Raw genomic sequence first — 18,210 nt, forward strand, 5'->3', positions numbered from 1 at the left:
GCATGCTAAAGTACTATGTAATGAGCAGGGGGGAAAACAGTCCTCCAAACAGCAGCAAACAGTTTTTCAGTGACAGAATTGTTCCAATGTCATCACAGTCTATCATTCTCCCTTGTCTTTGTATCTGATCAACTGTGGGGACAAAAACCAAAAGGAGGCACCTCTTCTTGGCATCAATAAGGGGCTTTATTCCCATCAAAATGTGGGGTGAAAAGCAAAGCAGGCACCACCAAGCATCTGCTTTCCAGAAGGCAGAACTGTTGTCAGTATCAGAAGCTGCCAGGAAATAGCTATAGGATTTGTTCCAAGGCCCAGAGCTTTGAAGGAATGTTGCTGAAAGGAGAGGCACAAATACATCTAAAACACAAGAATTAGAAGCAGAGGCACTGTTCTTGATTTAAAAGAAAAGCCTACTAGGTTTGAGATAATGCAGTGGATCCTCCAACTTTTATTTGCAGAACCACGTAACCGTTAAAGGCTCTAGAGATGGAAGGACCTGGGCTGAAATCCAAGCTCGGCCACTTGCATTCTGATGGAGACCCTTGTCTCTGAGACTTGATTCCTCATGTATAAAGTAAGGATCGTGGTACCTTCCTCACAGGGTTATCTGAGATGACATACGTAAAGCATTTGCCATATGGTAACTGCCAGTAAATAGAAACATTATTGTTCTCATTTTCATTCCTTCTGTCACCTGTTAGATCTACGAGGATTTAGTCTATTAAATATTTCTAAGCAACTTCCAGTCTGAAAAGTCTCAAGTCATCAAAGAGATGATGTTACATCTTGTACCTCTTAATCCTCCTTAATAAACCTTAAGACGCCGGGCACAGTGGCTCATGCCTGTAATCCCAGCACTTTGGGAGGCCGAGGTGGGCGGATTACTTGAGGTCAGTAGTTTGAAACCAGCCTTGCCACCATGGTGAAACCCCATCTCTACTAAAAATATAATAAGTAGCCAGGTGTGGTGGTGCACGCCTGTAATCCCACCTACTGGGGAGGCTGAGGCACAAGAATTTCTTGAACCTGGGAGGCAGAGGTAGCAACGAGCCGTCATCATGCCACTGCACTCCAGCCTCGGTGACAGAGTGAGACTCTGTCTCAGAAAAAAAAAAAAAAAAACACCTTAAGAATCCAATATTTCAACAGATATAACTTGTGTTTTAAAACAAATCAATCAACATTTGTTTGTCATATAATCATACTCAGAAGTACCCTTCTTTGTGTGTGAGACACCAAGAAGGATAAGGAATAGCTCCTGCCCTCAAAGAACTTAAAGCATTTTGGGGAAGGCAAGCTAAATTTATACAAAGCTACCTGAAAACAATGATGGAGGAGGTGACACATGAATGACTATAAACACAATAGGACTATTCTGTCCTGTTACGACACCTATTACAACTTAGAGTGGACAGAGAGTCCTGTAACAACCTTTATTATTATGAGTCAGGACAGACCTGGTTGGTGAAAGTGGAGGGGTACCAGTGAGACAGGAAAGGGCTAAATTGGGTTGGAGAAATGGAGGAGGGGGGCATTCTAGGTAAGGGAATCAGCATGAACAACAGAAGAGAACCGGGAATGGAAGGTGTGGAGGGAACAGCCATGACTAGATCAACCAGAAACCGCCCTAGGAAGGGCAGAGTCCATCACGGGAGTGCCAGGATGCCAGAGGGATGAGTATGTTAATGGTGTGGTATACAACAGAGTACTACTGCGGGCTCAAAATGACGAAAGGTTGACAGGACTTTAAACATAGCAGTCTGACAACAGAGCAGATTGGCACTGACTATATTAATTGCCTTTCAGAACATGTACACAACTGCCACAGCCTTATGAAGACTATGACAACTGGAAATCACAACTGGATGACATGAAGCCCTAACTGCAAACCTCACAAAGATCTAAAATACCTGGGGTAGAAAGAAAAGACTGAAGCGAAATCTAGATTGAGCCTACTCAACTGGGGATAAATATACTCCCCCCATTCCAAAGGTTTACTTTTTCTGCCCCATATATGGTATTATATAACAGTACAATTAGTGGAGCAGCAAGAGAACACTGATTTCTGGAGGACTGAACTGTGAGGGAATGGAGGCAGAAAGTATCAGGATGGGTACAGTGGCTCACGCCTGTACTTTAGGAGACTGAGGTAGGATACTAGCTTGAGCCTGGGAGTTTGAGACCAGCCTAGGCAACACAGTGAGCCCCTGTCTTCACACACAAAAAACTAAAAATTAAAAATTAGGTGGCGTGGTGGCACTGTAGTCCTAGTTACTCAGGAGGCTAAAGCAGGAGGATTGCTTGAATCCAGGAGTTTGAGGCTGCAGTGAGCTATGATGGTGCCAACTGCACTCCAGCCTAGGTGACAGAGCAAGACTGTCTCTTAAAAAACAAACCAAAACAAAGAGAATGTTAATGTGTTAATGAGGAGTTCACAAACATCTGGCCGTGAGAGGAAGCACAGCTGGGTCTATAGCTTAAAAAGTCAGTAGGGACACCAAGAGTTATTTAAAACAAAAGGAAAGTTTTGGATGTTTTCATAAAGAGGGATCAAGCGGGTCCATCCACAATCCCCAGGGACCACTGCTGCATCCACACACAATAAACAGTATGAAATGCTGGGAAGAACTCTACATGCAGGAGGGAGAGAATGAATGCAACAAGCTTTCTCAGGTGATGAAAGGAAAAAAGACCTAGGGTGGTCTTCTTGCTTTTAGCTTTCAATAACAAAAATTTTCAAACATACCCAAGAAATGAAAGAACAGTATAATAATCCCCCTCACTGAGTGCCATTACCCAGCCTCAACCATTATCAGTATTTTGCTAATTATGTTTCCTCTACTCTGCAATCCCCAAACACACTGGATTTTTCTTCAAAGCAAATCCCAGATTTATCTTTTTTTGGAGACAGGGTCTCACTCTGTCACCCAGGTTGGAGTGCAGTGGTGTGATCACGGCTCACTGCACCTTAGACCTCCCAGGCTCAAGCAATCCTCCCAACTCAGCCCCTGGAGTAGCTGTGACTACAGGCATGTACCACCATGCCCAGCTAACTTTAAAAAAATTTGTAGAGATGAGGTCTATGTTGCTCAGGCTGATCTCAAACTCCCTGGCTCAAGCAATCCTCCTGCCTTGGCCTCCCAAAGTGCTGGAGTTACAGGCATGAGCCATCATGCCCAGTCAAATCCTAGTTTTGGCAGTCAGGTTTCTCTTGTTTTTTAAGAAATTTTTTATCCGACTGACTTTTCTAGCACAGAGTGAAAAATGTCAAAACATACCATCACACATAGTACTGTTTTGTTTCATTTGATTTCATTTATATATAGATATGTTTGCGTGTACTGAGATGCAGCATAAAATGCATTTTTTACTGAAGGTTACATCAAAAAGCTTGAAAGCCAATCATCTCAAGTTCTTAAACTTTATTGTGCATATGAATGATCTGGGGCCTTCTGTCTGCATTTCTATCAACCACCCAATAGACGCTGATGCCGCTGGTCCTCAAACCACACTTTTAGTGGCACAGATCTAGACAAGAACAATCGCAGCACTAGCTTTAATATTTCTCTGGGATCGTAAGAGAAGGAATAAGAGGAGAGCTGTAGACTTTCTAGCAGCAAAGTAGGAGATGCAAGATGAATATAAGAGTTCACTATGAAACTAACAATAAATGGTCTCAACTTTTTCTAAGGAATAATAAAGTCACTGAAGGAGACACTGAATAGGGAGGGATAAATACAGAGACACTTAAATGACAGATAAATTACAGAATTAACAAAATAGATTCCATTACCTTTAGTGCCAGGAAGACTGCATGCAACAGCCACTTTCTGTTGCTGAAATTCTTTTAATTTCACCACATTATCTGTAAGTAGGTATCTTTTAGCTAAAAATCAGAGAAAGAAAAAAGTAAAGTCATTTTGACTGTTTTAGAAGTTAGCAAATAACACGAGTAGAGCTTGACTGCCTCTAATTAACATCTATTATAAATAATCCATTAGACAGGTACAAATATGACTGTACAAATATAATTCCTGGGAAAAACCATTTATGAACTATCAGAGAGTGCAAATCCTCAGCAAAACAGGTTTTACTTGTGTGTGTGAAAGAAGCTAGTGATTAACCATAGCTAGTGAGAAACCATGTGTGGGGACTGGTTGACAGGAAGTTGGGATTTGAAGTACAAATGGGCATTCGCCATCTGGTTAAAGGGTATCAAGGGCATTAAAAAAAAACTAATAACATTTAAATGCAAAATAGGCATATTTAGTTTTGGTTTATTCAGGGAGAAGCATAGAGTAGTGGAAAAAGCTGCAGCGTGATCACTGGAACTCCCAGTTTTGTCCTCTGTGAAATGAGGGGGTTAAGGTCTCTCAGATGTGGACTCAAAATACATCTGAGATACATGGAAATCACTGATCACAGCTTAGTAGATTTGGGAAACATCATCCTTTCTTTAGATCCTTGGCTATGCATGACATAAAACGGATGAAGCTTGGCCAAAGAATCACGCACTAACAGAGTTCTCTGAGCTGCAGTAACAAGGTAACAATAAAAATTGCTATTTATTTACAGAAAGGCAGTCCAGTGAAGTGGTTAGGAGTAGGTCTCTGTATTGTTGGTTGTGTTCAAATCCCGCCTCTAACAGTTTCCTCTGACCTTGGGCAAATTACTTAACCTTGTTCCTCCTCTGTAAATGGAGAAAAGAATGGTACTTCTCTTGCTGGGTGTTGTCTAGAGAAAAGGAATTAATGTATATAAAATACATTAAAGTAATGCCTGACAAACATTTTTACTATCACTAGCATCTTCAAATTTAACTCTTTTCATAGAGATGTTAAAGGATAGTTTTGAAAAATGAAGAAACGTGCTAAAGTCTTTTAGATTGTTAGCAGAACTGAGACTCCTTAAGACCTCTGCTCCCAAACTCTGCAGAAAAGAAAAAGGACGGACGCGGTGGCTCACGCCTATAATCCCAGCACTTTGGGAGGCCGAGGCGGGTGGATTACGAGGTCAGGAGTTCGAAACCAGCCTGCCCAATATAGTGAAACCAGTCTCTACTAAAAATACAAAATATTAGCCGGGTGTGGTGGCGCACGCCTGTAGTTCCAACTATTCGGGAAGCTAAGGCAAGAGAATCGCTTGAACCCGGAAGGCGGAGGTTGCAGTGAGCCGAGATCGTGCCACCGCACTCCAGCTTGAGCGACAGAGCGAGACTTCGTCTCAAAAAAAAAAAAAAAAGAAAAAGAAAAATGTCACCCAACGCTAGAGGGGTGTTCCTGAAGACCAACGTCGCCCCATATGAGGGTGCACTACAGCCCCAAGGTCAAGACCCCAGCAGTCCTTCGATTTGCAGGCACTGGGGGTATCCACGACCCCCAGGGGTCACCACTGCCCCCACATGTAACTAGAGGGCGAGGGTGCGCTCCTCGCCAACGAGTGACTTAGGAGCTGTGGCTGCTCCAAAGAGACGCTAGCTGGGGTCTAACACTCCCTTCTCTCCCATCCCTCCCCTCTTTCCCTAGGCTAAGGCCGCGGATACCTCCGAGAGGGCAGCGGCAGCTGACAGAGCCGGAGCCTCCCACCCCAGGATACACCCAAATCTGCGGTGCCTGCAGGAAAACTCGACTCGAGGGCCGAAGTGCAGCAGCCATACCGTCTCGGACTATACCAACTACCGGAACCGGGGCGAGGAGGCGGAGCGTCGGTCCTGACGCCGCGGGCGGCAAACGGGATTCGTCCAATTCTGGGAGCCCCGAGAGGTCGAACTGTAACCCCGCCCCTTCCGCCCCGTCCTCCGTCGGCAACCCGTTGGCCCTTCCGTTTGGTACGCTCCAAGATGGCTGCCTCCATAGTGCGGTGCGGGATGCTCTTGGCGCGGCAAGTGGTTCTTCCTCAGCTCTTCCCTGCAGGTTGGCGGGACAGCTTCTTTAGGCCCCTGATTATTCTGCTCTTTGAGTGAAGGGAGCGGTGGGCTTTCAAGAGGAAAGGAAATGTTTCTGGAATCTGCTAGGGACGCCATTTGGTGTGTTTGGTAGTGCAGAAAAAGGAGACAAGGTCTCTGATCCGTTTCCTTCCCTAAAATAACAGTATGTGCCTGTCCAAAGGTATGAAGAGCGGTGGAAGGTTATATAGCCTGAGGGAATTTGTGTATGATTCGCCAGATTTAAGGGGTGGTCGTGCTTTTGCTGACCACGAAACCCAAATGTGCGCCGGGCGCGGTGGCCCATGCCTATGGTCCCAGGACTTTGGGAGCGCGAGGCGGGCGGATCGCCAGGAGTTCGAGACCAGGAGTTCGAGACCAGCCTGGCCAACATGGCGAAACCCCATTTCTACTAAAAAATACAAAAAAATTATCTAGGCGTGGTGGCGCGCGCCTGTAATCCCAGCTACTCGGGGGGCTGAGACGGGAGAATCGCTTGAACTCGGGAGGCGGAGGTTGCAGTGAGCAGAGATCGCGCCACTACACTCCAGCCTGGGCAACAGAGCGGGGCCCTGTCTCAAAAAAAAAAAAAAAAAGGAAAAGGAAAAACCAAAATGTGTCCATTCCTGGGGCTGGGACATTTTTCTCCCATCTAAGGTTTCTTTAGAGGGACGTCTGATAAACATTTTTAACACCACCACACTTAGCCGGACCCCTGGTCTTCGTGGAAGAATTTTTCAGTATTAATCTCATTTTACGACCTTGAGCACAACTTTTGATTGACCTTTCTTTGCTATAGTTTTCCACGTGTAGATAATAAATGCTAATAGTTACTTGTAAAGTACTTTGATATCTGAATTAAATGGCAGCCCACTCAAAGCCTGCATAGTGGATCTGATAATGAAAACATTGGAAAAGGTTTTAAAGTATTTACAGAAGCCAAATTTGCAGTGATTCTAACCACATAATCCAGACAGACATATTTGATAAAAATGCAGTAATCACAGTCGATTTTTCCAATGCCGCTTATCTTCCCTTTCCAACGTACCTCCCATCCTCTATTTTTTAAAAAAGCACGCACTTCTTTAGGAACAGCAATTAAACATCAATGTGAAACCTCATAGTTGGCCACCAGTTAGTTTTCTGAAGATTAAGTGGCTGACCTGGTGAAAACGTTTAACGTCACACATTAGGCAGTGTTATGCACAATGCTTGCCACCTTAGTAAGAATTAGCTGTTGTAGCTATTTTCTGTTCATGTGGTTTCCGTGAACAACTACACACAGAGGGCATTCTGGGAGTCCTGTCTTTCTCCACTATCACCTCCCCAGCCTTTTTTTTTTTTTTTTTTTTTTTGAGATGGGTTTTGTTCTTGTTGCCCAGGCTGGAGTGCAATGGCGCGATCTCGGCTCACTGCAACCTCTGCCTCCTGGGTTCAAGTGATTCTCCTGCCTCAGCCTCCCGAGTAGCTGCAATTACAGGCATGTGCCACCACTCCTGGCTAATTTTGTATTTTCAGTAGAGAGGGGGTTTCTCTATGTTGGTCAGGCTAGTCTTGAACTGCTGACCTCACGTGATCCACCTGCCTCCGCTTCCCAAAGTGCTGGGATTAAAGGCGTGAGCCACCGTGCCCAGCTGGCCTAGCTTTTTAATCTCACAGTTCAGAACTCTTGAGCAGTGATCTAGATATTGTCCTTTCTGACTTCAGAATATAGAAGGGTGATTACTTAGCTAGAATGAAGCATATGCTAGAATGAAGGCATAGAGAGTAAGAGATAATAAGTAGAGAGTAAGCAAGTCACTGGTATCTGGGAGTACAGTTGGCTTCCTTATCCGAGCATTCTGCATCTGCAGATTCAACCAACAGTGGATCAAAAATACTACAAAACAAAACAAAACTTAACAATAAAAAATAATACAACAGCAAAATAATACAAAGAAAAATACAATATGACAACCACTTACATTGCATTTATATTGTATTAGGTATAATAAGTAACTTAGAGATGACTTAAAGCAGCTTGTCCAACCCTCAGTCTAGGACAGTTTTGAATGTGGCCCAACACAAATTTGTAAGCTTTCCTAAAATATTATGAGATTTTTAACGTTTTTTGTTTTTTTGCCCATCAGCTATCATTAGTGTTAGTGTAGTATATATATGTGTGGCCCAAGACAATTGTTCTTCTACCAGTGTGACCCAGGAAAGCCAAAAAATGGACACCCCAGACTTAAAGTAATGCAGGAGGATGTTTGTGGGTTATTTGCAAATACTATGCAATTTTATGTAAGAAAACTTCTCCATTCTCAGATTTTGGTATTCAAGGGGGTATCCTAGAACCATCCCCCTGGGGCAGGAGAGTTGCTTGAACCCTGGAGGCAGCACTCTACTACACTCCAGCCTGAGCAACACAGCTAGACTCCATCTCAAAAAAAATAATAATAAATAAAATTAGGCTGGGTGTGGTGGCTCACACTTGTAATCCCAGCACTTTGGGAGGCTGAGGTGGGCGGATCACCTGAGGTCGGGAGTTTGAGACCAGCCTGGCCAACATGGGGAAACCCCGTCTCTACTAAAAGTACAAAATTAGTCAGGTGTGGTGGCGCATGCCTGTAATCCCAGTTACTCAGGAGGCTGAGGCAGGAGAATCACTTGAACCCGGAAGGTGGAGGCTGCAGTGAGCTGAGATCGCGCCATTGCACTCCAGCCTGGGCAACAAGAGTGAAACTCCATTTCCAAAAAACAAAAAAAGAAATTAAATTAAATAATAACAATCTTTTCTTAGTTCCCCTTTTGAAACCGTCTTTGGAAACCTTATTGTTGTCTCATTATTTAATCTGTAGAACTCAAATTTAGATATATTATTCTAGTAAAGATCTGTGCTTACAGTAAGAGAATGATTGAACTGTGTATAAATTCACACGAATGTGTTTGTATTTGTTTATTTGTTTGAGTTGGAAAGTAGGTAAAGAATAACAACAGCATTCCAATATTGTGTTTAATCAGCCCCCATGCTATCTAGTTATGTTGGGCTTTTGGTCTGCTGTGACCTCAGCATAATTATCTGTCATTTTTTCTGTTTTTCTGTTTTGTTTTGTTTTGTTTTTGAGACAGAGTTTCGCTCTTGTTGCCCAGGCTGGAGTGCAATGGCACGATCTCAGCTCACTGCAACCTCCGCCTCCTGGCTTCAAGCGATTCTCCTGCCTCAGCCTCTCAAGTAGCTGGGATTACAGGCATGCACCACCACGCCTGGCTAATTTTTAGTAGAGAAAGGGTTTCTCCATGTTGATCAGGCTGGTCTGCCCGCCTCAGCCTCCCAAAGTGCTGGCATTACAGGCATGAGCCACTGCACCTGGCTGTTTTTCTATTTTTTTAAACAAGGTTATTGAGGTATAATTCACATGCCATAAAATTCATCCATTTAAAATATACAATTCAGGCCAGGCGTGGTGGCTCACACCTCTAATCCCAGCACTTTGGGAGACCAAGGCTGGTGGATCACCTAAGGTCAGGAGTTTGATACCAGCCTGGCTAACATGATGAAACCCCGTCTCTACTACAAAAAATTATCCGGGCATGGTGGCAGGTGCCTGTAATCCCAGCTACTTGGGAGGCTGAGGCAGGAGAATCACCTAAACCTGGGAGGTGGAAGTTGCAGTGAGCCGAGATCACACCATTGCACTCCAGCCTGGGCAATGAGCGAAACTCTGTCTCAAAAACAAACAAAAAAACAACAAATGAAGTATACAATGCAAAGGTTTTAGTATAAAGACAGAGTTCTGGAGCCATCATCACAAGCAATTTTAGGACATTTTCATTATCCCAAAAAGAAATTCCATGCCTATTTGGAATTGCTCCCAATTTCACCTCTAGCTTTCCTGATCCCCACCTTTAGCCCTTAGCAACCATGAATCTACTTTCTGTCTCTACAGACTTGCCTATTCTGGATCCTTCAAATAATGGAATCATATAATATGTGGTCTTTTGTGACTGGCATCTTTTTTACTTAACATGTTTTCAGGGTTCATCCATGTAGCATGTATCAGTACTTCATTTTTTTATTGCCAAATACTATTCCATTGTAAGGATAGACCACATTTTGTTTATCTGTTCATCAATTGATGGATATTTGGGTTTTTTCCACTTTTTGTCCATTATGAATAATACTACTGTGAACATTTGTGTACAAATTTTCCGTGGACACAAGTTTTCATTTTTCTTGGTTGTAAACTTAGGAGTGGAATTGCTGGGTGATTGAGTAACTCCATGTTAACATTTTGAAGAGCTGCCAAATTCTTTGAAAAGCAGCTGTACTGTTTTATGTTCTCTCTAGTAAGGTATGAGTTTCTGGTGTCTCTGCATCCTCCCCAGCAGCTGTCATTATCTTTTTTGATGGTGGTCATTGTAATGATTACATTGAATGTAATCATTCTTTTTTCCAGGTGATTTTGTTTTGCATTTCTCTAATGGCAAATTATGTTAAGCATCTGTCCTTATGATTATTGACTATTTGTGTGTGTATACATATATATTTTACTTTCTTTTCTTTCCTTCTTTTTTTTTGGAAACAGAGTCTCACTCTGTTGCCCAGGCTAGAATACAGTGGCATGATCTTGACTCACTGCAACGTGTGCCACCTGGGCTCAATCGATTCTCCCACCTCAGCCTCCTGAGTAGTTGGACTACAGGTGCACGCCACCATGCCTGGCTAATTTTTGTATTTCTTGTAGAAAAGGGGTTTCACCATGTTTCCCAGGCTGGTCTTGAACTCCTGAGCTTAAGTGATCCACCCACCTCAGTGTATATATGTTTTTAAAGGTATACCTGTTTAAATCCTTTACCCATCATTCATTTGGGTTGTCTTTTATTTTTGAGTTGTATTTATTGAAATATTTTGGATACAAGTCCTGTACTGGATAAATGTTTTGCAAATATTTTCTCCCATTCTTTGGGTTGTGCTTTCACTTTCCTGAGATTGTACTTCGAAGCACAAAAGTTTTCAATTTTGATGAACTTGTCATTCATTCTTTCTCATTCACTCCTTGAGCTCATGTTTGTTAAACACTGCCAAAGGCTAGGCATTGTGCCAGGAGCTAGGAATGGTGGTATGCTATCTTGTATGTTACCTCAGCTTTGGCTTAGTGAGTTTATCTTTAATTTACCACTAGGGTGCTGGCTCATTGGGTAAGATACTACTCTTTGCTTTATGTGAAATGAGTGAAACCTGTGGATCTAAGATGAAAATATTTTTAGGCATAATAATTATAAGGCATTTAATTAATGAGTTAAGCAACAGTTAGCAGTTGTTTTTGGTTCTAAGAAGGTGTTCTAGGGCTTGCCCAGGTTATAATTTACTAGCAACAAGTGGCTCCTAGTCTTAAAGTTATAGGAACAAAATTATCAGCAGTTTTATCCATAAATTTATGAGCACAGCACAGTGGTGTGTGTCTGTAATCCTAACTACTTGGGAGGCTGAGGCGGGAGGATCGCCCAGGAGTTCTGGGCTGTAGTGCACGGTACCAATCAAGTGTCCACACTAAGTTTGGCATTGAAATGATGATTGAGCCCTGGAGCAGGGGACTACCAGGTTGCTTCAGGAAGGGCGAACCAGATTGGAATCTGAGCATATCCAAATTCCTGTGCTGATCAGTAGTGGGATTGTGCCTGTGAATAACTACTGCATTTCAACCTGGGCATTATAGCACGACCCTGTTTATTTAAAAAATTATTGTGAAAATTATCAGTTTTTCTGCATCTTCCACTTGGTAGGGATTGAATGTATTTTGTTCTTCACTGAATTGTCAACTATGCAATATTGGTTGCTGTACTGTATTCGATTTTTTTAAATATATAATCTGGTAGTTGAAAGGATAGCAAAGATATATTTAATAAAACATATAAAATGAACCTGTTGTAAAACCATGTGTGTCGAAATAATTGTCTATTTTCTCAGGTAAAAGATGCCTGCTTTCTGCAGCCTATGTAGACAGCCACAAATGGGAAGCAAGAGAAAAAGAACATTACTGTCTTGGTATGTACCTATTGGATGATAATATGTGTCATTTTCAGTCACTCCGTATGTCTTCCATCATTTATTCATATAATGTATATATGAAATTATGCTTTTATGATTAGTCAATTCAGATAAGTATGTTTTAAGTCTTAAACAGTTAGACTTTTATACATGGCAAAATCATTTTTATCCTGTTCATTTCTAATATTTCATTTTCACCTCCATGAGGAGGAATTTGAGGAGCTGCCTCAAAGGAAATGTAAACAGTTTCTTTCTTTGTTTTTTGTCCATTTTTACCATATGGTTTCCATGCAACCTGTCTGTTTTACAGAATTTCGTATTTTATATTTCGTCCTGTCTTATTGTCAATCTCTTTATTTTCTTAACTCCTCTTGTGGTCTTCAGAGCCCTTTTTGACTCTATTTCATTACCAGGTGACAGGTTTGAAGGCAGTTACAATCTCATGTAAGCTGTTTAGGCAAATAGTTGGTTAACATCTTCCCAGGCTTTGGGCTTGTAATTATACTTTCTTTTCTCCTGTTCCCTATGTCATATTACACAGACAACAGCCTGTCTTTTGTAAAATACCAAGCCCCAAAAGAAATCACCGACTCAATGAGCAGTTTTTACAAATGTACATACTTCAGACTTTTGGTACTACCTGCCCTTTGGTAGATATAACATCATCGGAACATTAATAAAGTAAATAGATTGGTGATAGTTTTATGAGACTGATGTAATTTTTGGATCAATTTCTATGCTGATCTAATATATTCCCCCAGATTTCTTTTGCTGTTTTTTGGGTTTATGTCATTTAAGAATAAAGTCCCCTGTGTTTATGGATTTTTCCCATAAGTGCAGGAGACATTGCTGTCTGTAATGGTACCTTATTGGGGTTTTCAAAGATCTCATCCTTTTCTTTACTGACGATGTGATTGCACAAGCAGAGTTGATTGTGGCTCTGAAATGGGTGTATGTGCACAGGCCAGCGAAAGCAGAGCTAGGGAAGATCTGAAGATGAGTAATCGTAGCTTCTCCATAAGAAACTCACATTCTGATTCTCTCTATAAGAGGCCCAGGGTAGCCTTCTTGTCTCTTCTTTTACCGTCTTGAAACTGAATTCATAGTTAATATAATCTATCTATACTTACTGTTTTAAAAATCAGTATATGACCGGGTGCGGTGGCTCATACCTATAACCCCAGCACTTTAGGAGGCTGAGGCGGGTGGATCACAAGGTCAGGAGGTCAAGACCAACCTGGCCAAGATGGTGAAACGCTGTCTCTACTAAAAAACACAAAAATTAGCTGGGCACAGTGGCAGGCGCCTGTAATCCCAGCCACTCCGGAGGCTGAGGCAGGAGAATTTCTTGAACCCGGGAGGCAGAGGTTGCAGTGAGCCAGATCGTGCCACTACACTCTAGCCTGGGCGACAGAGCAAGACTTGGTCTCAAAAAAAAAAATCAGTATGATTCCTTTGCCATGATACAGAGGAGAAACAAAAGGGGAGTAACTTAAACAATATGTATTTCAATTTGTAAACAAATGTCTAGGCAAAACTATACCAAGAAACAATGAAGCAGGTAAATATTGCATATAAATGTGGAATAATTGTAGACATGGAAGAAGAGTAGATGGGTACAGATGTGGTATACTGGTGAATTCAAATACCAGGAGTGGCAGTATCATAATGACATAATTTTATTTATAGAATGAACAACTCTTGGTAAAGTTCTGATTGATTCAAAGGTCTGTCTTCTCTCAATATAGAGTTGCATTTATGGAAAATTCACCTTATTTTCCATAAAAAAATACTTTGCTTATATGAAAACTGGAGTTAGTTCCATTAATTATAAATGGGTTGTTTTTGGTGGTGTAATTGTTATGTCACAAATGGCATGGCAAATTTTTTTTATCTTTTAATTTGGAAATAATTTTGTTGTTATTGTAGTTGTTGAGACAGAGTCTGCACTGTTGTCCAGGCTGGAGTACAGTGGTATGATCTCGGCTCACTGCAACCTCCGCCTCCTGAGTTCAAGTGATTCTCCTGCCTCCACCTACTGAGTACCTGGGGTTACAGGTGCAAGCCACCATGCCTAGCTAATTTTTGCATTTTTAATAGAGACAGGGTTTTGCCTATTGGCCAGGCTGGCCTTGAACTCCTGGCATCAGGTGATCCGCCCACGTCAGCCTCCCAAAGTGCTGGGATTATGGACTTGAGCCACCGCACCCAGCGGGAAGTAATTTATGAAAATAATAACTTATAAAAACTGCAAAGAACTCCTTTATATCTGTCCTAGTTTGTTTTCTGTTGTTTATAACAGAATACCTGAAACTGGATAATTTATCAAGAAAAGGAATTTATTTCTTACAGTTAGAGAGGCTGAGAAGGCCAGTGTTGAGGGGTGGCATCTGGTGAGAGCCTTCCTGCTGGTGAGGACTCTGTAGAGTCCTCAGGTGGTTCAGGGCATCACATGGCGAGGGGGCTGAGCATGGTAGCTCAGGTCTCTCTTCCTCTTACAAAGCCACCAGTCCACTTCCATGATAACCCATTAGTCCATGAATGGATTAATTCATTCATCAGGGAGAGCCCTCATGATCCACTGGCCTCTCAGTACTGTTACACTGGGGATTAAATTTCAACATGAGTTTCAGAGGAGACAAATATTTAAACCACAGCACTACTTTTACTCATGTTCACCTGGTGTTACCATTTTGATTTATTTGTTTTTGCTTTCTCTCTCCTCCTTCCCCGTGTATACACACTTTCTTTAATCATTTGACAGTTTGTTTCATATATTATAGCTCTTTATCCTGAATACTTCAATGTACATTACCTGAGATAAGGATATTCTATTGTATAATCATAGCGCAGTTACCAACTTGAGAAATTTTGACATTAATATCGTACTTTACTATTCATATCCCAGTTTTGGAAATTGACCCAATAATGTCTCTCATAGTGTTTTTCCTCATCCAGTACAGGATGCGGTCTAGAATAATAGTTCCTTATCCTTTCTTTGTTTCTTATGACATTGTCCTATATATTTTTAAAGAATTCAATCTCTTTGTAATAGAATATTCCTCTTTTTTGGATTTTTCTGTTATTTTCTATTGTTATGCTTCCCCAGCCAGAATACTCTCAGTAATGTTGTACCCCTGCCAGGGTATCACATGTGGACATACCTGATACCTTATGCCTTCACTGGTGATGTCAACTTTGATCACCTAATCAACTGTGTCTGATTTCTTCACTGTAGAGTTACTGGTTTTCTCCCTTCTGATTAATGGGCTATTCTTGAAGAGACACTTTAATACAATGCAGATACCTGTTGCTTATCAAAAGTTTGCTCTTAGATTTAGCATCCATTCATGGCTTTAGCCTGAATCAATCTTTACTATAATGGTTGCAAAGTAATGGTTTTCCAACTCTGAAAATTTCTCCAGATTTACTAGCTAACACTCAGTATTCTACTATAAGCAAGAACTTCTCCTTTTCTCTCATTTCTTTCTCATTTATCTGTTTATTATCATGCATTATGTTTAAATCATCAATTTGTGAATTTTTTAAATGATTCATTACCCTCAATTATTTTGATGGTCTAATTATCGCAGACTTGGCTGATAAAAGCCCTTTCAAGCTGTCTTCCATTTTCCCCCAACCCCCTCTTTTTTGATAACTTACTTTCTCTCATATAACAAGGTGTTTCAGGCTCACTGTGCACCTTTCCTGGCCTACCCCTGGAATCAACCATTTCTCCAAGGAGCTCTGGTTACTTTTGGTGAGGAATGGCAGTAGAAACCAAGATCTAGGTGCTAGGTGTCCTTTTGCTACTGTGAAATTTTTGCTTCTTGGCCCATTCAGTGGACAGTTCTGGAAAAAAAAATGAATGCACATACACATCAATACATACATGTACACATATGCATGTACATATACCATATATATTTTGCAAATATTGAGTTCACACCAATCCCAAGTTCATCCCCATGGGATTCTCCTTGCCTTGCTCCAGTCCATATTTGCATCTCCTGTCTTTCATACTGAGAGCTCTGGCTCCCACTAGAGACAGTGTTTTGATGTACGGGACAGTCTCAGCATTGCAGGTCATCTGAATTCCCTGTTTTCTGTCCATTAAGTGCCAGTAATGCCTTCCAGTCATTGTGACAATCAAGAACAACCTCCACATATCCTAAAATGCTCTGTAAGGCCAATACTATACCTTTAGGGAACCACTGTTCTAGTGATTAGATCAGTATGGACTCATAGTTCTACAGCAAGGCGTGTTCTGATGTGCCATATATGAATTATAAGCAAAGTGCAGTGAAGCACAGATGAGGGAATGACGAATTCCAGGAAAGCTTATTAACACTTTCCTAGGTATGTAGGGATGATTAGGAAATGAGGCCACTAGGTTTGGTGTCTTAGTGTTGGGTATAGTCAGTCACACAAATCCAGGGAACATTGTCATGGATATCTGAGTAAGCAGTAACTGTTTGCCAAAGAATGAGTATAATAATCTGCAACAGGGCTGCACGCAGTGGTACACCCCTGTAATCCCAGCACTTTGGGAGGCTGAGGCAGGCCAGCCTGGCCAACATGGTGAAACCCCGTCTCTACTAAATTACAAAAATTAGTCGGGCGTGGTGACGCACACCTGTAATCCCAGCTGCTACGGAGGCTGAAGCAGGAGAATCGTTTGAACCCGGGAGGCAGAGGTTGCAGTGAGCCAGAGATCACGCAGCTGCACTCCAGCCTGGGCGACAGAGCTGACCCTGTCTCAAAAAAAAAAAAAAAAAAAAGTCTGCAGTGAGTAAATATAACATGGAGACATTTGTTCCCTTTTCTCAGTTAAGACTAGTTTTCTTGGAAAAGCAGTACTAGCCACCATTTACTGAATTCTTTCCTGCCACCATGACAGCTGTCCCCTCTGCCTAGAATATCTTTCTACATCCTGAATCTCTTCAGTCAGAATCGATGTTTCCTGCCCTATATTTCAGCACTTTGTGCCTTCCTTGTGTGTGATGTGCTGAAGTCTACACTTGGGAGGCCGACTTCTGGGTGTCAGTCCCAGTTCTGCGACTTTCAGCTGTCACACTCGGTTTCTGTGCCTATAAATCAGAGATGATGGTAATGCCTGCCTCGCCGTCTGACATGCAGGTGCTTCAGAAATATGTGGACCGAGGAGTCTCTAGGCCCCTTGTTTTTAGCCCTATATAAAACGCGTGAGGTGAAATAAGGTTTTGGAACTCACACTGCTTGGAAGAAAGAGAGCTTTTGAGACTTTTTCCTACTGTGTACTGGAATGTAATTGTTGCCGCTTTTTTCCAAATGGACATTGTTTTCAGTTTTACTAGACGTCACTACTTGCTTTCCCTCATTTTTATTTGAGCGTTTGGGTTAAGCTATTGGCACTGAGCAGGTAGGCCGCAAGGTAGCGCCCGTGGCTCCAGCTCTGGAGTTGGGACAGTAGGTGGCAGTGTGGCCCCTGCGGGAATCCGCCGCCCCTCGGTGGAACGTGGCGAGTGGGCGCGGGGCTGCCGGGTAATGTGCGCGCGCGAGGCCGCGCCCAGTATGTGGAGCGCTGTGATTGGGCGCCGCCATCCAGAGAGCCGTGAGGTGCTCCGAGCGGGCTCGCTGATTGGGGGAGGGAGGAGGACCGATATGAGGCTTTCACCGCTCCCATCCCCATTGGAGAGCCAGGCAGCAAGGGACACTGCGGCGTGTGGGTGTGGGTTTCATCTGCCAGAGCGCCGTCTACCCTGAGCCGTGCTCTGCCGAGGAGGACGGCGAGAGAGACGTTCTGGTCTCAGAGTGGGCGTGCGGTTCCGGGGCCCCCTCACTTCGTCCTTGTGGCTGAGTGTGCCAGAGAGCTCCTCCGGGAGGGCCCTAGCGTGAGGGCAGTTTCCCAGCCCCAGGGACAATGCCGCATCTGGGACCTGCGCCCGCGCTGCGTCCCGAGGGCCCCGGCGCGAACGTCAGAACACCGCCCCGTTCCGAGTTCTCAGCAGCCAGCCAGGGCCGCTACCCGTTCCACTGTGGAGAGGAGGAAACGGGGCGAGAGCCTCACTTTCCTTTCCGTCCAAAAAGGTTTCTCAGTGATTGCTGTAGTACCTGAGACTGTACCATAGGGTCTTCCGTCTACGTTAAAGTAGTCAATTTCTTCTTTAAAATACTTCTATTAGAGTATAATATACATACTGAAAAGTGTGCAAGTCATAATATAGACATTGATGAATTATCACAAAGCAAGTAAACTTGTGTAGGAAGCAGAGCA

General features: G+C 42.7%; 2 protein-coding genes across 4 annotated transcripts in view; one reads left to right on the forward strand and one right to left on the reverse strand.

The window, feature by feature from the left end:
* PTCD2 (pentatricopeptide repeat domain 2) overlaps positions 1-5,765 on the reverse strand; it is a 36,789-nt gene extending 31,024 nt beyond the window's left edge. The window contains exons 1-2 of one of the 3 annotated variants that reach the window (XM_031935421.1): positions 5,543-5,697; positions 3,794-3,886 (exon numbers count right to left, since the gene is read on the reverse strand). In XM_031935421.1, coding sequence (XP_031791281.1) covers positions 3,794-3,886; positions 5,543-5,654 — 205 coding nt within the window. In that variant the 5' untranslated portion in view covers positions 5,655-5,697. Of the gene's footprint in view, positions 1-3,793; positions 3,887-5,542 lie in introns of all 3 variants that reach the window. The other 2 variants (XM_023207953.2, XM_023207952.1) reach the window with 2 other exon arrangements.
* A 23-nt stretch (positions 5,766-5,788) lies between these two features.
* The window catches only part of MRPS27 (mitochondrial ribosomal protein S27), a 98,750-nt gene continuing 86,328 nt past the window's right edge, over positions 5,789-18,210 (forward strand). Inside the window, exons 1-2 of the mRNA XM_023207949.1 lie at positions 5,789-5,912; positions 11,874-11,951. Coding sequence (XP_023063717.1) covers positions 5,840-5,912; positions 11,874-11,951 — 151 coding nt within the window. The 5' untranslated portion in view covers positions 5,789-5,839. The remainder of the gene's footprint in view (positions 5,913-11,873; positions 11,952-18,210) is intronic.

This window comes from Piliocolobus tephrosceles, chromosome 4, assembly GCF_002776525.5.
Source record: "Piliocolobus tephrosceles isolate RC106 chromosome 4, ASM277652v3, whole genome shotgun sequence".
Classification (NCBI taxonomy): Eukaryota; Metazoa; Chordata; class Mammalia; order Primates; family Cercopithecidae; genus Piliocolobus; species Piliocolobus tephrosceles.